Source organism: Anarrhichthys ocellatus, unplaced genomic scaffold, assembly GCF_004355925.1.
Source record: "Anarrhichthys ocellatus isolate YVR2014 unplaced genomic scaffold, GSC_Weel_1.0 scaffold46, whole genome shotgun sequence".
In the NCBI taxonomy this organism is placed as follows: domain Eukaryota; kingdom Metazoa; phylum Chordata; class Actinopteri; order Perciformes; family Anarhichadidae; genus Anarrhichthys; species Anarrhichthys ocellatus.
Window position 1 is genome coordinate 2,541,558 of NW_022280076.1, and position 19,832 is coordinate 2,561,389.

The following is a 19,832-nucleotide window of genomic DNA, read 5'->3' on the forward strand; positions in this document are numbered from 1 at the left end:
CCGAGCCGGTAGGTGGCGCTACAGTCTGGCTGACACACGTGAACGCTGTGTTGATGAGGGGCGAGGTAGCTCAGCTGCCACTCCGAAGAACAGCGGCACGTAGCTTTCATCGAGTCGACGATTTGTCTTTTGGTAAGTAGTGAACGAAATTTCACGTAGTGATATACAAATAACGTTTGGGGATTTCTGTTGTCCGACTTGTCCGAGTGTCTCACGACGTGACGTAGAGCTCAGTAGAGTTTGGGAGCTAATTAGCGCAACGCACACAGGCTAGCTAGCTGGTTAGCTCGACCTGCGTTTATTTTTTAGTCGCTAAATCTAAACAAGACCGACAGATTGAGCTAACGTTACTTTACTAACGTCACTGTTATACCCACTACTGCAGCCAAGGGCTTGTTTGTCACCCACGTGAAGAAAACAGTGACTGTGTCGTGTTATTTTCTGAGCTAGCTAGTGGTCAGTAAGTTAGCACCAAAAATGGAAGCACGAGCTTGCCCAGATTCCTCACCAGGATTTAGAGATCAAGTGCTGAAACTGAACCCACTGCGGCCATAGGGACACATTCAAGCGAAACCAGCTCGAAGCTACCTTTACGTCCATTTTGGTTGCTGGGCTTACTTTGATTTTTCATCTTTTCTTTACGTTAAAATGGTGTTGTACGTTGTCCACTAAGATCTTGCGTCTGATAACGATCTAGAGTAAACAGTGGGTCAGTCTGATTTACATTTTAGTATCGAGGACACAAATATGAGCATGTAGAAATATGTTTTAGTGTATTTTATTTAGTTCTCTCTTCTGTGGATTTCAGGCCCACTGTAGTTGCATCGTGGCGTTTACATATTGTCAATACAAAGTATTTAGGAGTCTATTGCAATGAGTCGTCTCTGTTTATCTGTGGCTGTACTGATTAGGTTAGTTAAGTGAATGGACCTTTGTCTCCGGCTGATATATTACATATTGCTGTGGGTTGTCTTTAGATATTTTAAAACGGTTGAAGGAAAATGCACTCTGAACTATTTTTTTTGTGATGGTTTGATTTACAATTTTTAATGTAGCTTGACTACTATTAATACACACATTTTATAATATAAAAAGTTGAATTTGATGTAAGTTATATACATTGTGATAAGTTCTAAACTAGCATTTTAACATTTGAATAGTAATTTAAATGATATAAGTGCTTTTGCTTGTTTCATACCATCAATTTCAAACCGCATGTACTTGTGAATATTGATCATTTCCAAAGTACAATGTAGTTTTTGTTATTTGACTGCAGTTTACAAGCACTGGATTGCTGTTTAATATTCATTATGTTATAGTAACTTTAACTGATGACCCAGCTTGTCTAAAATATGAATGAGATAAAGAGAACAAGAAATAAATGGTGAGTAAAAGAAACATGGATTAAATTAACACCTACATAACTGACTCAGCTTCAGACGATGGAGTCAGGTTGGCTCAAAGATTGTTTTTTGGAATCTAGCATTCTTTCTACTTAAGGCTGCCAAGACTCAATATGTTTTCTGTTTTCTTCATAGATTATTCACTCACTTCCCAAGATGGTTCGACCACATTTTGGACCACCTCGTTTGAAGCCCAGGTAATGCCCCTTTGGTATTATGTTCATGATTGGTAAATCTTTATACAATGTGTCGTGAACTAAAAGTGTTTGTTTTTCGTGTGTCCTATCAGACCTTACGGAGAGGGTCACGGCATTGGACCTAATGACGGGAATTTCAACCCTCACTCCAAAAATCGAAGAGATGTCCAGGGCTACCCAGCAAAGGCCCCTTTTCACTGGAGAGATTCCAGAGGTAGAGGACGTCCCCCAGTAGTCAAAAGAGCCCCCCTGATGGGAGAACAAAGGGAGCCACGTTTCAATCACTGGAGGTCCCAGAATCAGGATTCCTTTCAATCGTACCCTCCCAAAATGGAACCCCACCACAGCCAGAGGAGGCCTTCTCCATTCAGGCAGAATCGCTCCCCTCATGTCCAGCACCACTCATCCTCTCGCAGCCCTGCACAAGGATCCCAGAGTCAAAGGGGCCCGCCTCTCCACGGCCACCCCTCAGGTCACAGGTCGCCCTCCCCGAGACATTTTCGCAACCACCCAGCTGACAGGAGGCCCGGCTCGGCACCAGCATACCGGGGCTCCTTCAGGGGCTCCTTCAGGGGCTCCTTCAGGGGCTCCAAAAGGCAGCCCGGTTTTCAGCATCAGGAGCAGCGGAGTCGAGACCCTCGTGGGAATTACAGTCCCAGAGAAAGGCCCTATGAGCACTCAGGTCACGGCATGAAGCGCTGGAACGAGGCCGGAGCGTTCTCTCATCCACACAATGGAGAACACGGGCCCTCTTGTTCACAGAGGAACCCCAGAGAGATGCATGGCAGAGGCTCATGTCCAGAGAGGTACAGGAGTGAAGCAGCAGCCCCAGCTGGGTAAAATTATTAAGAGGAGGCCTGAAGCTGGCCCAGTCCTCCCAGTCACTGGGGTCGTAATGGTTACCTCTACTCTACCCCAACTCGTAGTTATTAGAGGGGATTAATGGGGGTCTGATGTAAATGTGGTTTCACCTGGCATTGAGAGGAGTGTTTCATCGTAAATGCTCTTTGAAAATTTACTTCTCCTACCTGTTTCATTCTGTCATGGCATTATGAAGGGGCTGCATTAAGATAAAAGTTTTTAAAAAAAGTTCCGCCTCCCACTAAACATGGCAATGGATCTATCGTTGTAATGATTTCTCTATTGTTTGATGGATGTGCAGGTGGTCATCTGAGCAAGACTCCAGGCGGCAGCGTGGTCCGGTGGGGAGGCAGGGCAGCAGATCCCACAGTAGAGAGAGGGCACAGGATGTCCCTCACCCGCCCCCCTTCAGAGCCCCCTCGTGGAAAGGGGGTCCGTCACCATCGTCCTCCTACCACAGGAACCCTCAGGAGAGGCAAGTGGCGGGACCCCGCAAGAGGAGGATATCGGACATCAGCATGCCCTCGCCAGACCCGGCACTGGAGCACGGCAATCAGAAACAACCGCGAAGAGAGAGGCCTCAGCTGCTCGGTATTCCCAGGCCGTTCGGTGGTAAACATGTGTCTCTTAGGGATAGAAGTTACCCGGTTAAGGACGGACAAGTCCAAGCGGAGTCCCTCATGAGGCTCAGAATACCAACATCCGTGAGACCCAGGCCCCGCCTGGACGACCCCGCCGCGCGGGAAAATGCTGGCTCTGTTCTTGCTGTCCGGAAGAGACGCTTCCAGGCAAATGCAGGTCCCCTGAAAAAAGTGGAGCCGAGGAGAGGCAAACCACAGCAGTCACCCCCCCGAGAAGAAAGCAATGCCAGCAAGTCCTCGAGGGACTCTGATTCAGGCAAAGAACAGGTGGAGTCTCGCCGGTCCCTGAACACACACAGGTATGGTATTTTCCTTCTAGCACTGTTCGCAGGGGCTTGATGATGATGATGATTAGGAAGTCAAGAAAGAATGTCTCTATGTGAAGGGGGTGCCAGCTGTGGAGAATGGAGATATCGGGATGAGCTATATGTGCAACACTGATTCAGTTGATGAGAAACTGCAAAAAGGTTTTCAAATGCCTCCCTGTCTGCGCGCTGCCCGATGTTACAAAATACCTTCCTCAGAAGCGGGCTGAAGAGAGAGAGAGAGGGCGATAAAGTCAACGTGTTTAAAACCCGACAAATGTTTTAATACCCTCGATGACGAGTGTGGAGAAATAGTTGATCTGTGCTGTTGAAGGATTCCTCAGTTTGTCGGCATTAAGCTTGAAAGAAGTGCTCTTCGGTATGTTGTGAAGACTCCTTCCTCCTCGTTAGAGAACACATTGGAGCTGAAGGTGCAACGCGTAGTGTAAAACAGTCTGTGTGGAAAACGAAGACAGGAAAAGGACTCCGTTTAAACCGATTACGGCGAAATTGTCGCGCTGCCCCTTTAAAACCATTGGCAACATGTCAGCCAATCGTGGACCACGGAAAAAGAGATGCATAACTAACTGCACCAACTAAAACACGAGGCCGCAAAGTTACAAGTAAATGGCGTGTTTGATCGTGGGATTTGTATAATTACAATATCAAGATGGATGACGTGATCGTTGGATGACGAAGAAGACGACAAAAGCCAACAAAGAGAGATTTATATTGAAGGACATAAATAGCCACCATCAGAGTTAGATGACAACGTGCACCTGCATTCATTTTTACTGATAAATTAAGTGATCATAACTCCATAACCATTGTTTATGGACATTAAGTTACCAAAAATGAAATGTAATTTTGTAATGGACTTAAAAAAAAGTTACAAAAACAAACATTCTAAAGCCAAGACAAATGCGTCGGCAAACAATTGATCTTTGTTGATTAATACAGCACATTAATCACCATATTCAGGATTTTTTATCCTCACACATTCATTAAACGTGCACCTACGTGCACACGTGAACCTTAGGCTCTTGAGTAATGCCAAATTTTTGTGTGACAAAAAAAAGAATAGAAGACACATTTCTGTACCACCTGACGTTTGAATCCTTGTGTACGTCCAAAATTCCCCTTCGGCAGAACAAAGAGGAGCTTAACTACGACTTCATACTGTGCAGCCAAGTACTGGAGCTTTTTTTTTGCTTCTCTGCACTCGTGAGAACTTCAAGGACACATTCAGACAACCGTGTCAGAGCTGGAGAATTTTGATGAAACGCACCGCTCCCAAGTCAAACCTGCGACCATAAAGCAGTTATTTGTCCACTTCTATTGTAATAATATCAACAACGCCTGCAGTGAAACAGGCCTTGATGTGACAAATTTAAATGGCTGAAAGAAGATCTCATGAAGCAGCTGAGAACAAAACACATCAAGCTCTTAAAAAATGACAAGACAGACCCGAGAGATTTAAAGTAGACAAGAACGAGATGAAAGAATCCCAACTTGATACGACATGGACGGAAGCAAGACCAGTTTGTTGCTGCCGGGTTCTTACTGCATTGGGTCTGGACCCACAGGTCGGCATGTGCCGTCGTCAGTTCCTAAATCTAATCTGACGTGACCTAAATGTAATGTTCAGAGGTGCACACCATCAGCCTGAGTATTCAGTAGCCGCTTTACAAAGTCTCTCACCCAAACCTTCACATGTCAACCTGCGAAGACATTGATGATGGACAAAAGATGTTCTCATTCAATTCTCTGCTCTTAACGCCGCTGTAACCTGAAACTACAACATGGAGAGGACAGCGCCGGCTCCTTGGCTGTGATATAACAACAGACCCAATCAGACCTTTTATTAAATCCCCGCCTTTTCCTAAATCATGCCCCCCAAACGTAAGATGAATAGGAGATATTAAGGACTAGAAGTCTCGCTTGTGGGCACTACGAAGGCTGTGGTCAGTTGCCTTGAAACCTGGACTCGTTCACAGGCAGATGAACACCGGATCATCTCTTAAAACCGCCGCACGACTACAACAAAGACGCTGTTAATCCGACACGAGCACCCGCCTGGAAATGTACAGCAATTCACTTCGGAGCGACTCCAATCACGTGAAACCCTTTGGATGACAAAAGGTCGAAGACAACTCAACGAACTAGGAGCGACCCGATGACAAAGTTCAGAAAAACAAAGTGTCGGTCCGACCGTGAAAACAAAGCGTTGTCCTCCTGTGCTCCTGAGAGAGGGAGGATAGAAGATATGGTGATGTAGACCGATATCTAGAAGCCCGCTCTAACGATCACTGAGTAAATGAAGAGGGCTCAGATTGATTCAGGGTACAAAAATAGGAGTAAAGCAGCATGGACATTCCATGGTTTTTGTAAGTACCCATGTGATGCGTGGCTTTATGATCATTTCTCTGCCTGCAAAACAGTGCTGTTCATTACTGGTTTAAACTGCTTCTAAGAATTAAGCTGATTTTATGTTTTTACTTGCAATCCGTTCTCTTTTAAACCTCTGTGATAACTTTCAGTGTTTTGATGTTAATGTATCCAGGCCACCATTTAAGATGTTCATACGCTGACATAGGCGTCACGTGATACTGGTAAAAGGAATGCTGATGTCGTTAACGCGTCCCTCGCTAATCTCTCCTCAGGTCTTCTTCTCCCATAGAGAAACGTGACCTCGTTGTTCTGTCCCACTGGCCTCCCGGGCCGATCTCCTCTAAGGACGACTCGCCGACGAAGGATCGCAGCCCAAAGAACGGTGAGTTGTTTCTGTCCTCGTGCGACCAGAGGCCTGTGTTTGTGACATTGTTTTGATATCATGATTCATATCAATTTCCTTTCCACATATTCTTTATTCTGTAGGTTTAGATACAGGTTTATTATCGGAATCATAAACGGTTTATTGCTGTTTGTTTGCACATAGAAGGAATGATTCATTTGGTGATTGGTGCAAAACAATAAACGATAGTATAAAGACATAATGAAAAAAATGTCTGTTGATTAAGTTTATTTATTTTGTCTCTCTCTTTTTCTTCTTGTAGACCGCAGTTCAGATCAAGAGGGCACAACGAACAGCCGACTCTCAAAGACTAACGATTCCAGATCGTCGCCTGAAGACCGCAGACAGGGCTACATGGACAAGAGGGTGTTCAGGTACGTTTCATACAGTCAGTGTTGTCTCCGTGTTTGAAACAAGTTTATCATTTATTAAGAAGTGCAGCGTTTCCAGTGGGTGAAATGCAAGCTTTATGCAGCACCTGTGTCCTGTTTCTGATGTTCCTTTTACATCTTCGCAGGCCTTTTAATACGATGCAGGACAGCTACAGACCCGGGAGGCCCTTCAGGAGACCAGGACAAGGACCCATGCAGGTGAAACAACTGTTGCATACGTCTGTGCAGAGCTTGTGCCTCTCTGTGATCTCTATGTCACACTTTTGAAATGTTTCATTATATTCAAGTGTTTTGCAAAAGCAAATATGACTAAAAGAAAGTGAGTGAGTTGGGAGCTAAATACATACTGTATCATTTTGTTTTACAGAGACCACGGTTCCCCGGTGGTCCCAGGAAGACGGGCCCTGAACTGTCTGGAAATATTAGAAGACCTCTCATGGTACGCATGCCCTCCTCGGAGATCGCTCTGTTCTTTTTTGGAAATGTGAAATGGCTTATGGACTCTGCTTTTCTAAATGACTAATATTTAAATCTCTTGTGTTTTTTTTTTTTTTAATAAGGAGAGCTTAGTGACGCGTCCCTTCCCAAATCAGAGGCCAGTGTTCAGAAAGAGTCACTGCATCATGTCCAAATACCGCAGCATGAGAGTGCAGCGTCAGCAGCGAGCGCCGTACAACCGAGGGCCCAACCAGCAGCGCTGGTGATGACCTCTGGTGAGTTTCCATCACGTGAGGCCGTTTACTGTGAACAGTGGATAGTTGTCCACCTTCAGGCCATAAGTAGGTCTGTTGTCATTTGGAAATCTGGATTTATCACAACAAAGCGATCTATAATTTGATTCTTCTTCTTCCCACAGTCTGCAGACGGGATACATCTTCATCATCTATCTCTTCTCTGCTGGGTGGACTGCACAAACCTTTCTTTCATTTGAAATCTCCACCTGCCTGTATATTGTGGAAGTGTTGTCGCTTACATTTGTTCTCTGGTACAAATGTTTCATTTGCATCTTTAAGGTATCGCAGTATTTTTGTTTTTGGGTATTTGTGACTTATGCCATTGCGTTCTATTGTTCTGCTCTTTCTTTGTTCTTGAGTGTAATTATTTAGGAGTGCCGCCTGTGGTCTTGGCAGTCTTTGTTTTACTGAGGTAGTTTTAGCTTTTTTTTTTTTTTTTTGTCTACCAGCAGGAATCGATTTCAGGTCTGAAGTCCAAGAAACGGTTACTTTAGAATGTCACCCGTACTGTCTGTAAAGACTAATCTCATGAAATGTCCTGTTTGATTGATGGGTGTGTTGATTAGACTCGGCAGCTTGTCCAATGACACTTAGCTACTACTTGTATAATCACATGTTCAGTTTATTGTTACTTGAAATAAAACCAAATTTAACACGCTCTTTTTGAGATTGTCTTTTTTTTTTTTTTTTCCACTTAGTAGATTTTGACAAAAGAGAAATGAAATAATACTGTTTTTAAGAATCAAAGCTGTAAAATCTTAACTATGGCAATTCATTTATATTCTATTTTTGGAAATAATTGACAGCTTTATTCCCTAACTTTAAGAGAAACTGACCTGAACACGACTGGTCAAAATTGAAGCAGAGATCCCAACTTCTAGTTTTTAGCTCGCTGGATCCTGCATTTCTCATAATGCAATTTTTCTAACTCACTTTCTGTCAAATCTTGAGTCTAAGCTAAGATAACCCCGATGACATGTGGGTCCTCCTTCCACAACTCAAAGATATTTACTTTACTGTCATAGAGTAAAGAAACATTCACATTTAGGAAGCTGGAATCAGAAAATTTGAAAACTCAAAATGCTTAACAGACTGTCAAAATAGTTTGTGTTTAATAATTGACAATCATTTAATCGTTGCATGCTTAACAGTGGGATGTTCCTCTTAGTGCTCTTCATGAAGAGCTGAGGAAAGCCTTTCAAAACACATACTGAGATTTCACAATAAAAGCAAATCTTCACCCTTTCTGCTTTTGGTCTGTTTCCGATTTAAACGTCACTGCTTGTGTAACTGTGCTCTGGTTCGTCCCTTTAAACACACCCCTCGCCCTTCAGCCTGTGCAGAGTGGAGCTAAACTTAGCCCTGACGGCAGGCTACCCCTCCTCATCACAACATACCCTGTTGACCACAGTGGGTTACAATGGACGGTGTCGCGTTGCCACAGATGCTGCTGTATCTCACCGGTGTCGCCGGCCAAACAAGGTGAGCGTGTGCCCCAGATCCTTGACTGTAACTGACAATAATCTGGTTATTTGTTAACTAAAGATTGTACAGTATATAATCTGTGACTGTGGTCCTTTTCTTTGCATTGGTCGCAGCATGTGTTGCACATTTGTTTTCTCTGCTGTGGCATGAGAGAAACAGCTGCCTCTAGTCTACCACCCACACGTGGTTTCCAGCACTTAGAATCTGAGGATAATGTACGAACTGAAAAGCACATCATATTTGTATTGGCATATTTATTTCTCTAATTGATGTAAAGGTGTAGCATGATGTGAGACTAAGCATCTGTTGATTTCTGCTCCTCTAACTTGCCCCAATCTTTTTATTTGTAGATGTAGACTTAAAGACTCTGCAGGTTTTTCTGTCTTTCACTCTCTACACTTGTGTTCCCCTCTGTCACGATGGGCAGCTATAGCTCAGCCCTCATTCCTGGTAAGCCTCGCAACTATTCTTGTTCCAACTATCTGTTGCACCATACTTTGAAACACTACCATGCTTGAATGCTGCATGTTAATGCAGGCCTTGGAATCACAAAGATGTAGGTTTACTGCTGTGAAAATGGCCGATATTCTCCACAGTGATTTAAATACGTTCTAGCTTCTACGAGGTGCGCTTTAACATTCATTCTCCGTTTCTCTCAAAGACCCTGAAGAGTTTAATTCAGTTGTGTCGCTCGCGGAGAAGCTCAATGAGCAGGTAGCTCATGTTGCAGACGAGAGGTTACAGTCAGAGCTTCAGACTCTGGCAAGTATACACCTTTTAATAATAGAATTGTTAGATTATCCATACACACTACTATCATAGCTTGGCTCACTGTAAGGAAGTGTGTGGTCTGGTGTGTTTGTGTCCCACCTGTCCTTGAGATAAATTTAACTTTTCTGAGCTGCTTCACACACACCGCAGTGAAGGATATCCAGTGTAACTCCTTACTCAAAACAGGGTTAAAAAGTACTTTAGTTTAATAAATAAAATGTACTTGGATTGAAACTTGTTTTTTTATGTACTTACATTGGGTGAAGTACCCTTTAAATGTCTTTTACTTATCAGATGTCTCAAACTAGACTTAACTTACAGGTAACACTCATGATGGAGGAGAGAAAAGAAAACCAGAGTGAAGAGCCGGATTCTTCAACACCTCAAGAAAACTCACAGGAAACACTTCCCAATGGGTCTGCCCTGCCTGTTAGTGTAACAGAAAAAGTCAAGGCGTTGCGCACTTTAAATACAATTTAATATTTCAGATTTGATGTTGTCAGCCAGTAATGGGTTATTCTCCACAGGCAGCAGCACCCAAAAGTGTGCCCATGCAGTCCTTCACCTCCCTGTTACCAAAGGCTCTCTCTGCTGTACTACATCAGGCGGCTCCTCCAGGCCTCAACTCCGACCGCCCGCCGAGCAGACATCCACCGAACCTGGAACAACTGCAGACAGACCTGAGAGACCTGAGGGACCAGTTTGAGCTAATGAAGACTCAGCACAAGTATGTCTTTTTAAAATGTAATCTCTGTCTTTTTACCTGCCCTGCCTCGGCCCATTAAGTTCACTGCGTCACTGCCTTCTGGCACTAATCTGACTAAATCTTGTGCTCCAGCAAAGAAATCAAACTGCTGATGAATGAGCTCGATGAGGAGAAAAGGATTCGCTTGACTTTGCAGGTATACCGCAAGAAGAAACAAAGGAATTCAAGAGAATGTTGTTTTGTTCTTCTATGTTATTATGAATAATATATAAAAAGCAGTGTGGCTGTTGGCACCTTTTAAGGTGACACTATTAGATCATCTTTTTTTGCCCACTGCACTGTTTGATTTTTGTTTTGTTTTGTTCTAGATGGAGATTCAACGTATGAAGAAGCACATGTCTAAATGAGTGGAGTGGAGAACGTCTCCATTATCAAAGACACCCTTAAAGGTCCTGTTGTACACTTTCTAAGTTTTAGAAAAATACTCCTTACTCCTTTTTGATTGTATTTATTAGAAAAACGTTTTTGCCTCGGTGGAACATTTCTGGAGTGGTGAATGGGATAGCCAAAGGGGCTGAATGTTTTAATGATGAGGCACCGTGGGAGCAGAGTATCTGTTGACCGTTATCTCTGGAAATGAGCAGGTCATTGCTCTGTTTTACCCTCAAACTGTTTTGTATATCTCTGTAGATGGACTCTTAATAACTACAGCATCTACAGCATCCTGTAGTGGGGGAAATGTTGTCTAAGTTGTCTCGAGGTTTTCATGAAGAGAAAAAAATGTTTGTTTTTTTTGTTTCCCATGACTGTTGGCATGAATATGTATCGTACATCATCGCTGATGAATTGGTTTTCAATGATTTGTCCGTTATCTAAATGTGTGGAAAACATTTGACAGTGAAACATATGAGGATATAAAATGAGAGCCAGCAGTTGATCAGCTATCTTTAGTTTATAATAATGTGATGTGGAGGCACAAACATGAAGCTTCTTTCCTATTTTGGGTGCATTTCATTTTCAAAAATGTAAATTTGCCTTTTGATCGTACAAACAATGTATTGACCAAGCTTGTCAGTATGTAGTGATGATGGGGAATTAATTAAAAATATTTCCGGTTATTGACTTGAGATTTTATTAATGATTAAGGCATCCATACACACAACTAAATATTAGTAACTAGTGATGTGATCGAGGAAACGTCCTCTCGAACATAAGTGCAGCACTTTTTATGGAAAGAAAGTCATTCATTAGTATTAGTTCAGTAATGTAATGTGTAAAACCAGGATTGCTTAAGTTGTTGAAGTCTCAACATCCATTGCTGAGATAACATGTCATCAGAAGTCATTATGAGATGAATTTATTTTTCAATTCGAAAAGTCCAAGTCCCCTTACAAATGAAATGCAAATAAATAACGTTGTTTTTTTTTCAATCAAAAAACTATATATTTTCTCTTAAAAACACATGTACATAATAAAGTATATTACATTTCATTTTTAGATCCGAAAAGATCACAATGCAGCCACGTTAGTTTTTTTTCTTTACAGTCTTTGTTTTCTTTTACAATCCCGGAGGGACTGAACAGTCGGCTGAATCTCTGCCAGCACCAGCAAAGTTTAAAATGTTTGACATGGTGTCGAGTTTGGTCTCAGAAGTTGGACTCTTCACAGAGAACTGGCCTGAAGGAGACCTCTTTGTCCTGCTGCAGCAGAATGTCGTATCGACAGAGAGGCCTATAAAAGGACAGAGTCAGCATTACTAAAGTGAAAACACTTCAAATTCAATTTCAAATAGATCAAATTTCCGAAAAAAATTACACATTTTTAATAAACCTCGTGTTGCATACCTCTCCTCGCGTTCCAGATGTGTGAGACGGATTCGGAGGACACGGAGCTTATATTTGGGCTTCAATGCATTCCCAGTGGAGAATTTGAGAGACACTTCTTTCACCGACTGAATGTCTTTGTCAAACTGGGCCAACAACGTGGTCTCTGTGTACTTCTTGAACTCTGATGCTTTACTGATGTAAAAACAAAAAAGAGAGACGTTACTGAGAGAAAGCAGCAACAGGAGGACACAGAGAAGTCATGCGGGATTATTTGCTACAGAATTCAGGATAAATAAAGTGAGGACTCACTGGTCAATGGTTGCCACTGCTTCTTTACCGTTACTGTGAAGTTTAATCGTGATGTATCCAAAACGTAAATCCCCGTTCCATATCATCACCTCCACCCTGTAGTTTGTCCCTGTCATTAAAAAATAAGACATCCATTTAAAAACATTTTATAGACATAAACATGTCTTTAAAAAGGAATAATGTACTACTGTAGTATATATGTATATATATATATATATATATATATATATATACACTTCCTTTCAGAACTGATCGCAGACCATTTATGACCTTTTTTGGCTCAAATCACCCTCATGAATGACATATACTGTCAGATGAAATTGGAATTATTTTTTTTATTTTATACTCATTAACATGTAGCCACAGGTGGTTGCAGGTGCAGGTTTCCAAATAGAGTTGAATGCCATTAATGTGGGACAAATTTGCATTTAGTAAAAATAAAAAACATAGTTTAGTTGATTGCAACCTACCACAAACAACTAGATGCCACTAAAACTTCAGTTCAAAGTTCTATGTTATTTTGATTATGTCTAAACTAATGCTGCATTTCCAGTGTGAAGGGAAGATAGATGATTAGGAAAATCAAACCTATACATACAGGAGTGTGTGTGTGTGTGTGTGTGTGTTAAAATAATAGTTAGGGGCCCACATGAACATTTAAAACATCATCCATCCTATTAAGGTCATGAAGAGATCCCTTTCTAATGAGATCATCTGAAGCTAATGGCAGTATGAGGTAGAAAAATCAGTCTTCCACTCTCCTCACTGCCCGGTGAAACAAAGAGGTGCTTTCACACTGAGAAGACTTGGACTTTGGAAGATAGCTGCTAGATTTGATTTACTCCTTTTAGTTAGGAAGGGATCTCAGACATAAAACACATTTCTGTTAGCTGGCCTTGTTTTACATTTTATTTACTTCTTTCTTTAAATCCTCTGACCAGGTCTGCTTTTAGAGAAGTGTTAAACATTTGCAACTTTAAGCATTTTTATATTTGATATGCAGCTTAATGTGAATCTCTTAAAACATGAATAATATATGTGGATGTACTGAGGTGAAGTTTTTAAGCATGATGATGATGATTATTATTCTGTTACTTACTGCAGAACGGAGGGTCTGTATTTGTGGTGAAGAAGGTTTTTGTTTGGCCCAGCGTCAGCAGGACATCTCTCCACTTTGTCACATCGTACCCTGGATTTGAGTGAAACAGCTGCATCAGATCACACCCATGTAGAAAGACCATCACATTACTTTTCTTTTTTATCTAGACCATAAATATCTAGAATGCTTCAAGATGCATTTATTTATTGTTTATATCTATTTCATTGAATGATTCAAATAACAGTGTTGGACATGTTTATTTTTGAATGTGTGTTCTTCATTACGAAGCGATAATTAAAGCACCAACCAAAGACAGGACATCCAGCAGCACCAAAGCGGTCACAGCTCATGCAGTCACCATCCAGGAAGTCCTTGTTGGAGGTGCAGGGGTAGGCTCTGCTGGTACACGTCCCATTGAAAGAGTCGAAGAAGAGCAACACTGACCTCTGATGGTCGCATTTAAAATAGGATCCTCCTGCACAGGGTTAAGTCAGAATTGTTACCACACAGCTTTGTTCCATTTCTTATAATACAAATCCCTGTGTGCATGATTATAAATCCAACTTCAACCATTATTTTACAGACCTTACCAGAAAGGATGGTCCTCGGGCAGCCGGGTTGGTCCGCTCCACCATTAGCATAGAAATCAATGTGACCCAGAGGTTCTCTGAAGCCCAGGGCTGCGTAAGTCGTGACATGATTAATAGGAATAACTTACATAACAAATTCAAAACGATTGCAAATAACTGAGTGAAGAAATTATACAGTATTTTTAGTTTAACTGACAATCTATGTCTGTGTGCAGGACATCGACAAATTGGGCGTCTGTGGGGTCCAGGCGGTCCTCTGGAAGGGTGCCTCTGAACTGAGGCCCAGCTGGATCCAGAGCTGCAAACATCACATCATTAGATCTCAGCAGAGTTTCAAGTTTATTCTCAAACCCAACATTAGCTGGTGGGAGCTAGAAAAAGCATGCTTGGGCAGACTGAATTTCACCTTAATGTAATGATTTCACTTAGTTTAAGACCCTTTACTTCTGACAAACAAGTATTGCTCTTTTCGAGGCATATTTTGTTATTTTTCACACAGAAGTAATTTGATACCATCATGTCTGGTTTATGTTTTATATGACTGAACTCCAGATGTGCTGATGTGGATATCTGTGGTCACTGACACTGCTCAGATGGCCAAAACCTAATCGATGATATGTGGCCACAACTCAGCAACTCAACCTTCATTCTCAACATCTGACAAACTCTTTGTCAGCAAGGACTTTGCCACTCTGTGTTCTTAGTTGCTTGTTATGTTAGCAATTTAAGACTTAAAGTTCATTTAAGTGTTACAATTACAATGAAATATTCTTGATAAGCACCTCAGCCAAGTGCCAACAACTATAATTTTTATTACCTGATAAGTCAGTTATGTAACTAATTAAATTGTGGTGACAATATGTGCAGTATTTCTTCTACTGATGTAGATGTCAACTTACAAAAAAAAGCAAAATCTTACCAAGTATACTTGTCTAATTACTCTTTCCAATATCTGAGGGGTTTGTTTAAAGATTGTTCTGAGAGAAAAAAAAAGAGTTTGAAAGTGCACACTCTTACCTGTAATTCTTCCAATCGACCCATTCAGTTTGGCGCCTACGAAGCCTGATATATGAGCCCCAAGGCTGACTCCGATCATGTGGATGGAGCTCAGAGTGGCGCCGTGCCTCTGAAAAAGATCGGCCATTAGTCTTGTTACACACAACACATCAGATGGTCACAGAGAATGTCAAATACCTGCATCATTTCAATGAACGCGGTGAGGTTGTCGGCTGCCTTGTGCGTGTTCTCCACTGCCTTGAAATAATTGAGATTGGCAGCTCCGTGGTTCCAGTCCACCACTATGACATTGAGGTCTGCCCTGGCCAGCAGCAGCTCCGTGAACTTCTGCATCCACATCGGTGGAGATCCATTTGGCCGATACCCATGAATGATGAAGGTGGTCGGTCTGGACGAGTTGAACTGGGGATGTGCGGACAGGTCGGTGTGGGACACCAGTGTGCCACAGGTGCCATTATCCCTGGTGTATAGCAACAACCTGGTCTTGAGGCTGGTTCCAATGATCGCGTGACTGAGATCTAGATCTGAAAATTCGTCACATCTCTGAGCTGGAAGTGATGGTGAGAAAAACAGAAGGAGCAGAGAAAGGTGTATTTGGTTAGGAGAGGATGACAAAAGAATCTCCTGCAAGAGACATTGACCATTTTGACCTGAAACCCTTCTACATTTTTAGTGACTTATCATCCAAAGCTCCTGGCATTATCAGTGATATATTCCCATTGTGACTCAGTGTGGGAGTGTTCAGTGCGGCACAAGGTTGAAACTGAATTCTAACGAAGCTTCGCCCACCAGACACGTCATGAACAAGTTAAACTGGGAAACAACACTGAGCTCAGTGGACCAATACGCAAAATGCAGACAATTCACATCAAGTAGATCACTGACACATCTCGTCACAGAGCCTTAGAATAGCGCAGGATATGGTTATGACAAACTGTAAGATCATCCACAATCAATCACATGGCGTGGTGGTTTGTAGTTAAGACGTGGCTGTGCTCACAGTACAGTTTGTAACAAACCAACCACAAAAGCAAGAAAGAATGTGATGCGTGTTGCTTCATTCAGTAGCATTACACAATCTGATAACATATCACTTATCAAGCTCATAATAACAGAACAAAACAACCAATAGACGTTCAAAACAGAAACATCCCTCTCTGTTCCTGCTAACAGTCTGCTGAGCAAATTAAACGATGAAGTGTGTTTACAACAGGATAAAGTTTTTTATTGTATTTTTACAGCATGTGAACTATCTAGATTGTTTCTTTTCTTGCTTAAAACAGTCTCAACCATTTGATTATTGACTAAAAACAAACAGCACTCAAATGAACAAGTATGTAAAGTTCTACTGAGATGGAAGAGTAGCTTCATGTTTAAGAAAATCCATCAGCTGTTCTCAGCAACTGTTACACAATAAATGTGGTTTTCCATGTAATCACCGTTGCATGGCTGCATGTCTATCAGCTGAGAGACACGTTTATGTTTGTACAGTGCCATTGGTCTTTGCAAACCACAGTAACAACCATTTGCTGAAATGTGTTGGTTTTTAGTTCTTCAAATGTTGCTTATGGAGTACAGTTGCTTTACACTTATTGACAATAACGGCTGTGTGTTTGTCCACATATATTTACATTTCAAAGTTGTTAGCTTTGGGCTTTACCTTTGCATATTTGAACAGTTATCGGCAGGAGCAGTGTCAGATATTGCCACAGGAACATGCTTTACACCAGCACATGTAAATGATCTGCAGGCAGAGAGTTATCAGTCAGACCATAAAAATATATAAAAATACACCAGTCAGACAACATTTGACCCATAGTAATAAGAACAGAAATTACACAACAGGCACCACAACACAGGGAGAATACTGTTCAAACCCTTCAGGTGGCTCTCTGACACTTTGTATTTTTCACCACAGGCTGCAGTTTTGTTTTGTTTTTGCTCTGAATGCAAATCTCACTCGACTAAAGCAAAGGTAAGAGGTTAGTTGATCATCTACTTACCTTCCAATGGTATGATTGAGTATATTGTTAGTGCCAGACGATAACTTGAACATCTGATTTTCTAACACCCACCTCCAGTGAATAATCTCAACCAATGATATCGTGATTATAAGCGAAACTGAAATCTGCAGAAATCTGGTCTTCCTTCTGCTGCAGTAGAAACCTCATGTTTACTGAGTGTTCAGTGTCTTCCTTAGATTTTAACTGAACACATTTGACGACAACAACCAGAGAGCATAAAATGTAACTCTTATCAGAGTCTTACCTTTGCCGTAGGATAACATTTCCTGTTCTGGTTAAAGGTCCAGAACATTACAGGTCATCCTCTGTTTGTACCTCCACATATTTGGGCAGTGTTCACTTCAGGAAGTGAGAGGTTGTACAGCAAAGCAATACTCCCGTCCTACATGCTCTCACGAGGATAACCACACCCCTTGCCCCAGGTCATTGTGTTGCAGGTGAAACATTCCTTGGAAGTCACTCCTGGTTCCCAGGTACTCAAACCGGTTATGAGAGTTTCTTGTGTCTCTCTTGATCATTTGATCTGTAAAAACAACCCAGTCTCTGTTTACTGTGTCCATCCTTATTCATGAGCAAGAAATCAGAGGGAAAGTGAAACATATTTTGGGCATTTCCAAGACTGTGTCACTGTTGCAGAGGAGAATATCTCACCCCAAAATAACCAGTCAGACTCAGGCTTTTGTTTACTTGAAATGAATGCATCTCTATATGTGTATAATGTTAATGTACATGTGTGTAGGTCATGTGTTTTATAGTATTGTATTTTTTTACTTTACAAACTAATTGATAGAAAAAAAGTAAGGGTTCATGGTGTCACTTGGTCCTTGGGTCTCAGTTGATGTTGACTAAATGTTTACTTTGGGACAGCTTTGTCCCTCTGTGTTTGGTCCCAAAGGCAGCCAATGTGAAAGCTCTGGGCTCATACTCACATTCATAGTTGGTCTTATCTTGCATTTTTCTGCACGAAACGTTACATTATTAGCAGCCGCTATTCTCTACGTGTCACAGCTGGACTGTTTATATAGTTTAATAATAGTGTAACACTGCATACACTACCCTGTTGCTTCAAGCCTACGTTTTACCACCATGAAGAAAGAGAACTCATTTTTCCAGCTCAATATTGATGTCAAGTGCAATCTGCCTTTCTGAATACCTTCACCGGAGTGGCTTGAACTTTGCTCACCACGTTCTCCCGTCATCAGGGTCGGCAGGCCGATGGGAAGTACACACACATGCTTAGAAGTCCCCTGTGTGCACTAGTTAGGCCAGCAGAGAGGAGCGACAGGTGGGAGCATTGGTGGCGTCGTTAGAAGTCAAGGAAGCAGAACATCCGGGATGGCTGGAAAGAGACGAGGCCGAGGCAGCAACGTCCAGCAACAGCAGGCACCACAGAGGCAAAGAGGTGGCCCTCACAGGGTAAGTCCTGTTCTGTCAATATTTAATGTGTCTTCCGTGTCTATTTACACTTCAAATAATAATTAAATGACAACTTAAGAGTCCTGTAAAGGAGATTGTGGATGTATTAAATGGACATTACTTGGTGAAGACACATGAAATTAGAACATAGGTACAAGTGCGTGTATCAGTCATTTGTATTGTGTTTTTGTGTGACAGGCTTTGAATATTACAGTAGTAAACTTTTCCTCTGTTTTTATTTGACTTGTGCCTGTGAGTGGAGAGTTAACTGATTAGCTGGGTGGGACGATGTTGTCATGACTCATGTTTATGTCGTCAATATAGTGCAGCAATACATGATTATTATATTAAGTAAGCACTCGTTTTGTATGATTTAAAAATATAAAGAAAGGTAGATTAACTTAAAGTACTATATTATGATTTCATATAATCAGTTTTCATTGCTTTAAATTTATCAACAATTGTGACTCATAGAATTTAAGTGCATAATGTGCACATTAATATCTAACATTTTTGTTTTTGGAAACCTGCACTTCTTACTTGAAGGAGTGAAATGGGAAATGAGTGCTAAATATTGGGACTAAGGGACAAATATATACAAATTATGGAGAGCTAAAATTATTATCATAATAATTTCAAAGTTAAATTTAATAAGCAGGCAAAATAAGCATTTGAGCAGAATCAGAGTTCAAAGTACCTTACAACACAGCAGATAAAGACAGCTGAGTATACTGAATGTATCTACAACACAAAGTCCATTGTTACTTCAGAGTGGTGATTCACATCTGTCTGAAAGATATCATCAAAGCTTATCTGTCATTGATGATATCTTTTTTTAAAACAGATCTAGGGGTGGAAAACCTGCAAAGTTATAATACTTTGTTTTATTGAAGTGAAACTAAACAGCACTGTTAATATTGAAGTGCTTGGATTCTACATTCAGTCGCAATGTTGCTGTGTACTGTTCCCTGCACTGTTTTGTTTTTGAATGCTTGACTACCAGTAACACCCGGTTCCTCCCACACCGACAAATAAATAGCAAACTGGAAACTTTACAAATACTCTGAGAAGTGAATGCAAATATGAATATATGTACATAATGGCAGTTTGTCTAGATTGTACATTTTCTGTCACTTAATTCACAATGAGATAAGTAGAACAGGATAAGTTGTGTAGAAGATGGATGAATTGGAAAAATACAGCATTTGATCAAACCTCTCTCTCTCTCTCTCTCTCTCTCTCTCTCTCTCTCTCTCTCTCTC

General features: G+C 41.4%; 4 protein-coding genes across 10 annotated transcripts in view; 3 read left to right on the plus strand and 1 right to left on the minus strand.

The window, feature by feature from the left end:
- The first annotated feature begins 39 nt into the window (after window positions 1–39).
- LOC116395356 (serine/arginine repetitive matrix protein 2) lies at window positions 40–7,985 on the plus strand. 2 transcript variants are annotated; one of them, XM_031869190.1, is made up of 10 exons: window positions 40–132; window positions 1,539–1,600; window positions 1,693–2,436; window positions 2,763–3,401; window positions 6,071–6,180; window positions 6,464–6,575; window positions 6,719–6,791; window positions 6,961–7,032; window positions 7,154–7,306; window positions 7,450–7,985. In XM_031869190.1, the coding sequence occupies exons 2-9, from the start codon at window positions 1,560–1,562 to the stop codon at window positions 7,295–7,297; spliced, it is 1,935 nt and encodes a 644-aa protein (XP_031725050.1). In that variant the 5' UTR covers window positions 40–132; window positions 1,539–1,559; the 3' UTR covers window positions 7,298–7,306; window positions 7,450–7,985. The 2 variants fall into 2 exon arrangements, with proteins under 2 accessions (XP_031725050.1, XP_031725051.1); XM_031869191.1 differs by having other exon boundaries at window positions 1,693–2,406.
- Window positions 7,986–8,726: 741 nt separating this feature from the next.
- Window positions 8,727–11,400, plus strand: LOC116395360 (SH3 domain-containing kinase-binding protein 1). Of its 5 annotated transcripts, XM_031869198.1 has the most exons (7): window positions 8,749–8,809; window positions 9,240–9,262; window positions 9,474–9,574; window positions 9,905–10,012; window positions 10,111–10,310; window positions 10,422–10,485; window positions 10,658–11,400. In XM_031869198.1, the coding sequence occupies exons 1-7, from the start codon at window positions 8,772–8,774 to the stop codon at window positions 10,694–10,696; spliced, it is 573 nt and encodes a 190-aa protein (XP_031725058.1). In that variant the 5' UTR covers window positions 8,749–8,771; the 3' UTR covers window positions 10,697–11,400. The 5 variants fall into 5 exon arrangements, with proteins under 5 accessions (XP_031725059.1, XP_031725057.1, XP_031725058.1 ...); XM_031869199.1 differs by having other exon boundaries at window positions 8,727–8,809; window positions 9,163–9,262; window positions 10,422–11,400; XM_031869196.1 differs by having other exon boundaries at window positions 10,422–11,400.
- Window positions 11,401–11,632: 232 nt separating this feature from the next.
- On the minus strand, window positions 11,633–17,518 carry lipia (lipase, member Ia). 2 transcript variants are annotated; one of them, XM_031869192.1, is made up of 11 exons: window positions 17,399–17,518; window positions 16,791–16,874; window positions 15,308–15,678; window positions 15,131–15,239; window positions 14,310–14,411; window positions 14,114–14,203; window positions 13,831–13,998; window positions 13,524–13,613; window positions 12,425–12,533; window positions 12,134–12,307; window positions 11,633–12,020 (listed from the first exon to the last, which is right to left on the minus strand). In XM_031869192.1, exons 2-11 carry the CDS (start codon window positions 16,846–16,848, stop codon window positions 11,936–11,938), a joined length of 1,356 nt encoding a protein of 451 aa, XP_031725052.1. In that variant the 5' UTR covers window positions 16,849–16,874; window positions 17,399–17,518; the 3' UTR covers window positions 11,633–11,935. The 2 variants fall into 2 exon arrangements, with proteins under 2 accessions (XP_031725052.1, XP_031725053.1); XM_031869193.1 differs by lacking the exon at window positions 17,399–17,518 and adding an exon at window positions 17,134–17,379.
- LOC116395359 (choline-phosphate cytidylyltransferase B-like) overlaps window positions 16,976–19,832 on the plus strand; it is a 5,207-nt gene continuing 2,350 nt past the window's right edge. Inside the window, exons 1-2 of the mRNA XM_031869195.1 lie at window positions 16,976–17,105; window positions 18,357–18,570. Coding sequence (XP_031725055.1) covers window positions 18,490–18,570 — 81 coding nt within the window. The 5' untranslated portion in view covers window positions 16,976–17,105; window positions 18,357–18,489. The remainder of the gene's footprint in view (window positions 17,106–18,356; window positions 18,571–19,832) is intronic.

Coding starts and splice junctions, on each gene's coding strand:
- lipia (XM_031869192.1), bottom strand. CDS start 16,848: ATGTTCCTGTGGCAATATCTGACACTGCTCCTGCCGATAACTGTTCAA. Junction 14,412..15,130: donor GTCGATTGGAAGAATTACAG/GTAAGAGTGTGC, acceptor TGATGTTTGCAG/CTCTGGATCCAGCTGGGCCT. Junction 12,021..12,133: donor CATCTGGAACGCGAGGAGAG/GTATGCAACACG, acceptor GTCCTTTTATAG/GCCTCTCTGTCGATACGACA.
- LOC116395356 (XM_031869190.1), top strand. CDS start 1,560: ATGGTTCGACCACATTTTGGACCACCTCGTTTGAAGCCCAG. Junction 6,576..6,718: donor ATGGACAAGAGGGTGTTCAG/GTACGTTTCATA, acceptor ACATCTTCGCAG/GCCTTTTAATACGATGCAGG. Junction 6,792..6,960: donor CAGGACAAGGACCCATGCAG/GTGAAACAACTG, acceptor TTTGTTTTACAG/AGACCACGGTTCCCCGGTGG.
- LOC116395360 (XM_031869197.1), top strand. CDS start 8,748: ATGGACGGTGTCGCGTTGCCACAGATGCTGCTGTATCTCACCGGTGTC. Junction 8,810..9,162: donor GGTGTCGCCGGCCAAACAAG/GTGAGCGTGTGC, acceptor TTTTATTTGTAG/ATGTAGACTTAAAGACTCTG. Junction 9,263..9,904: donor TAGCTCAGCCCTCATTCCTG/GTAAGCCTCGCA, acceptor CTTAACTTACAG/GTAACACTCATGATGGAGGA.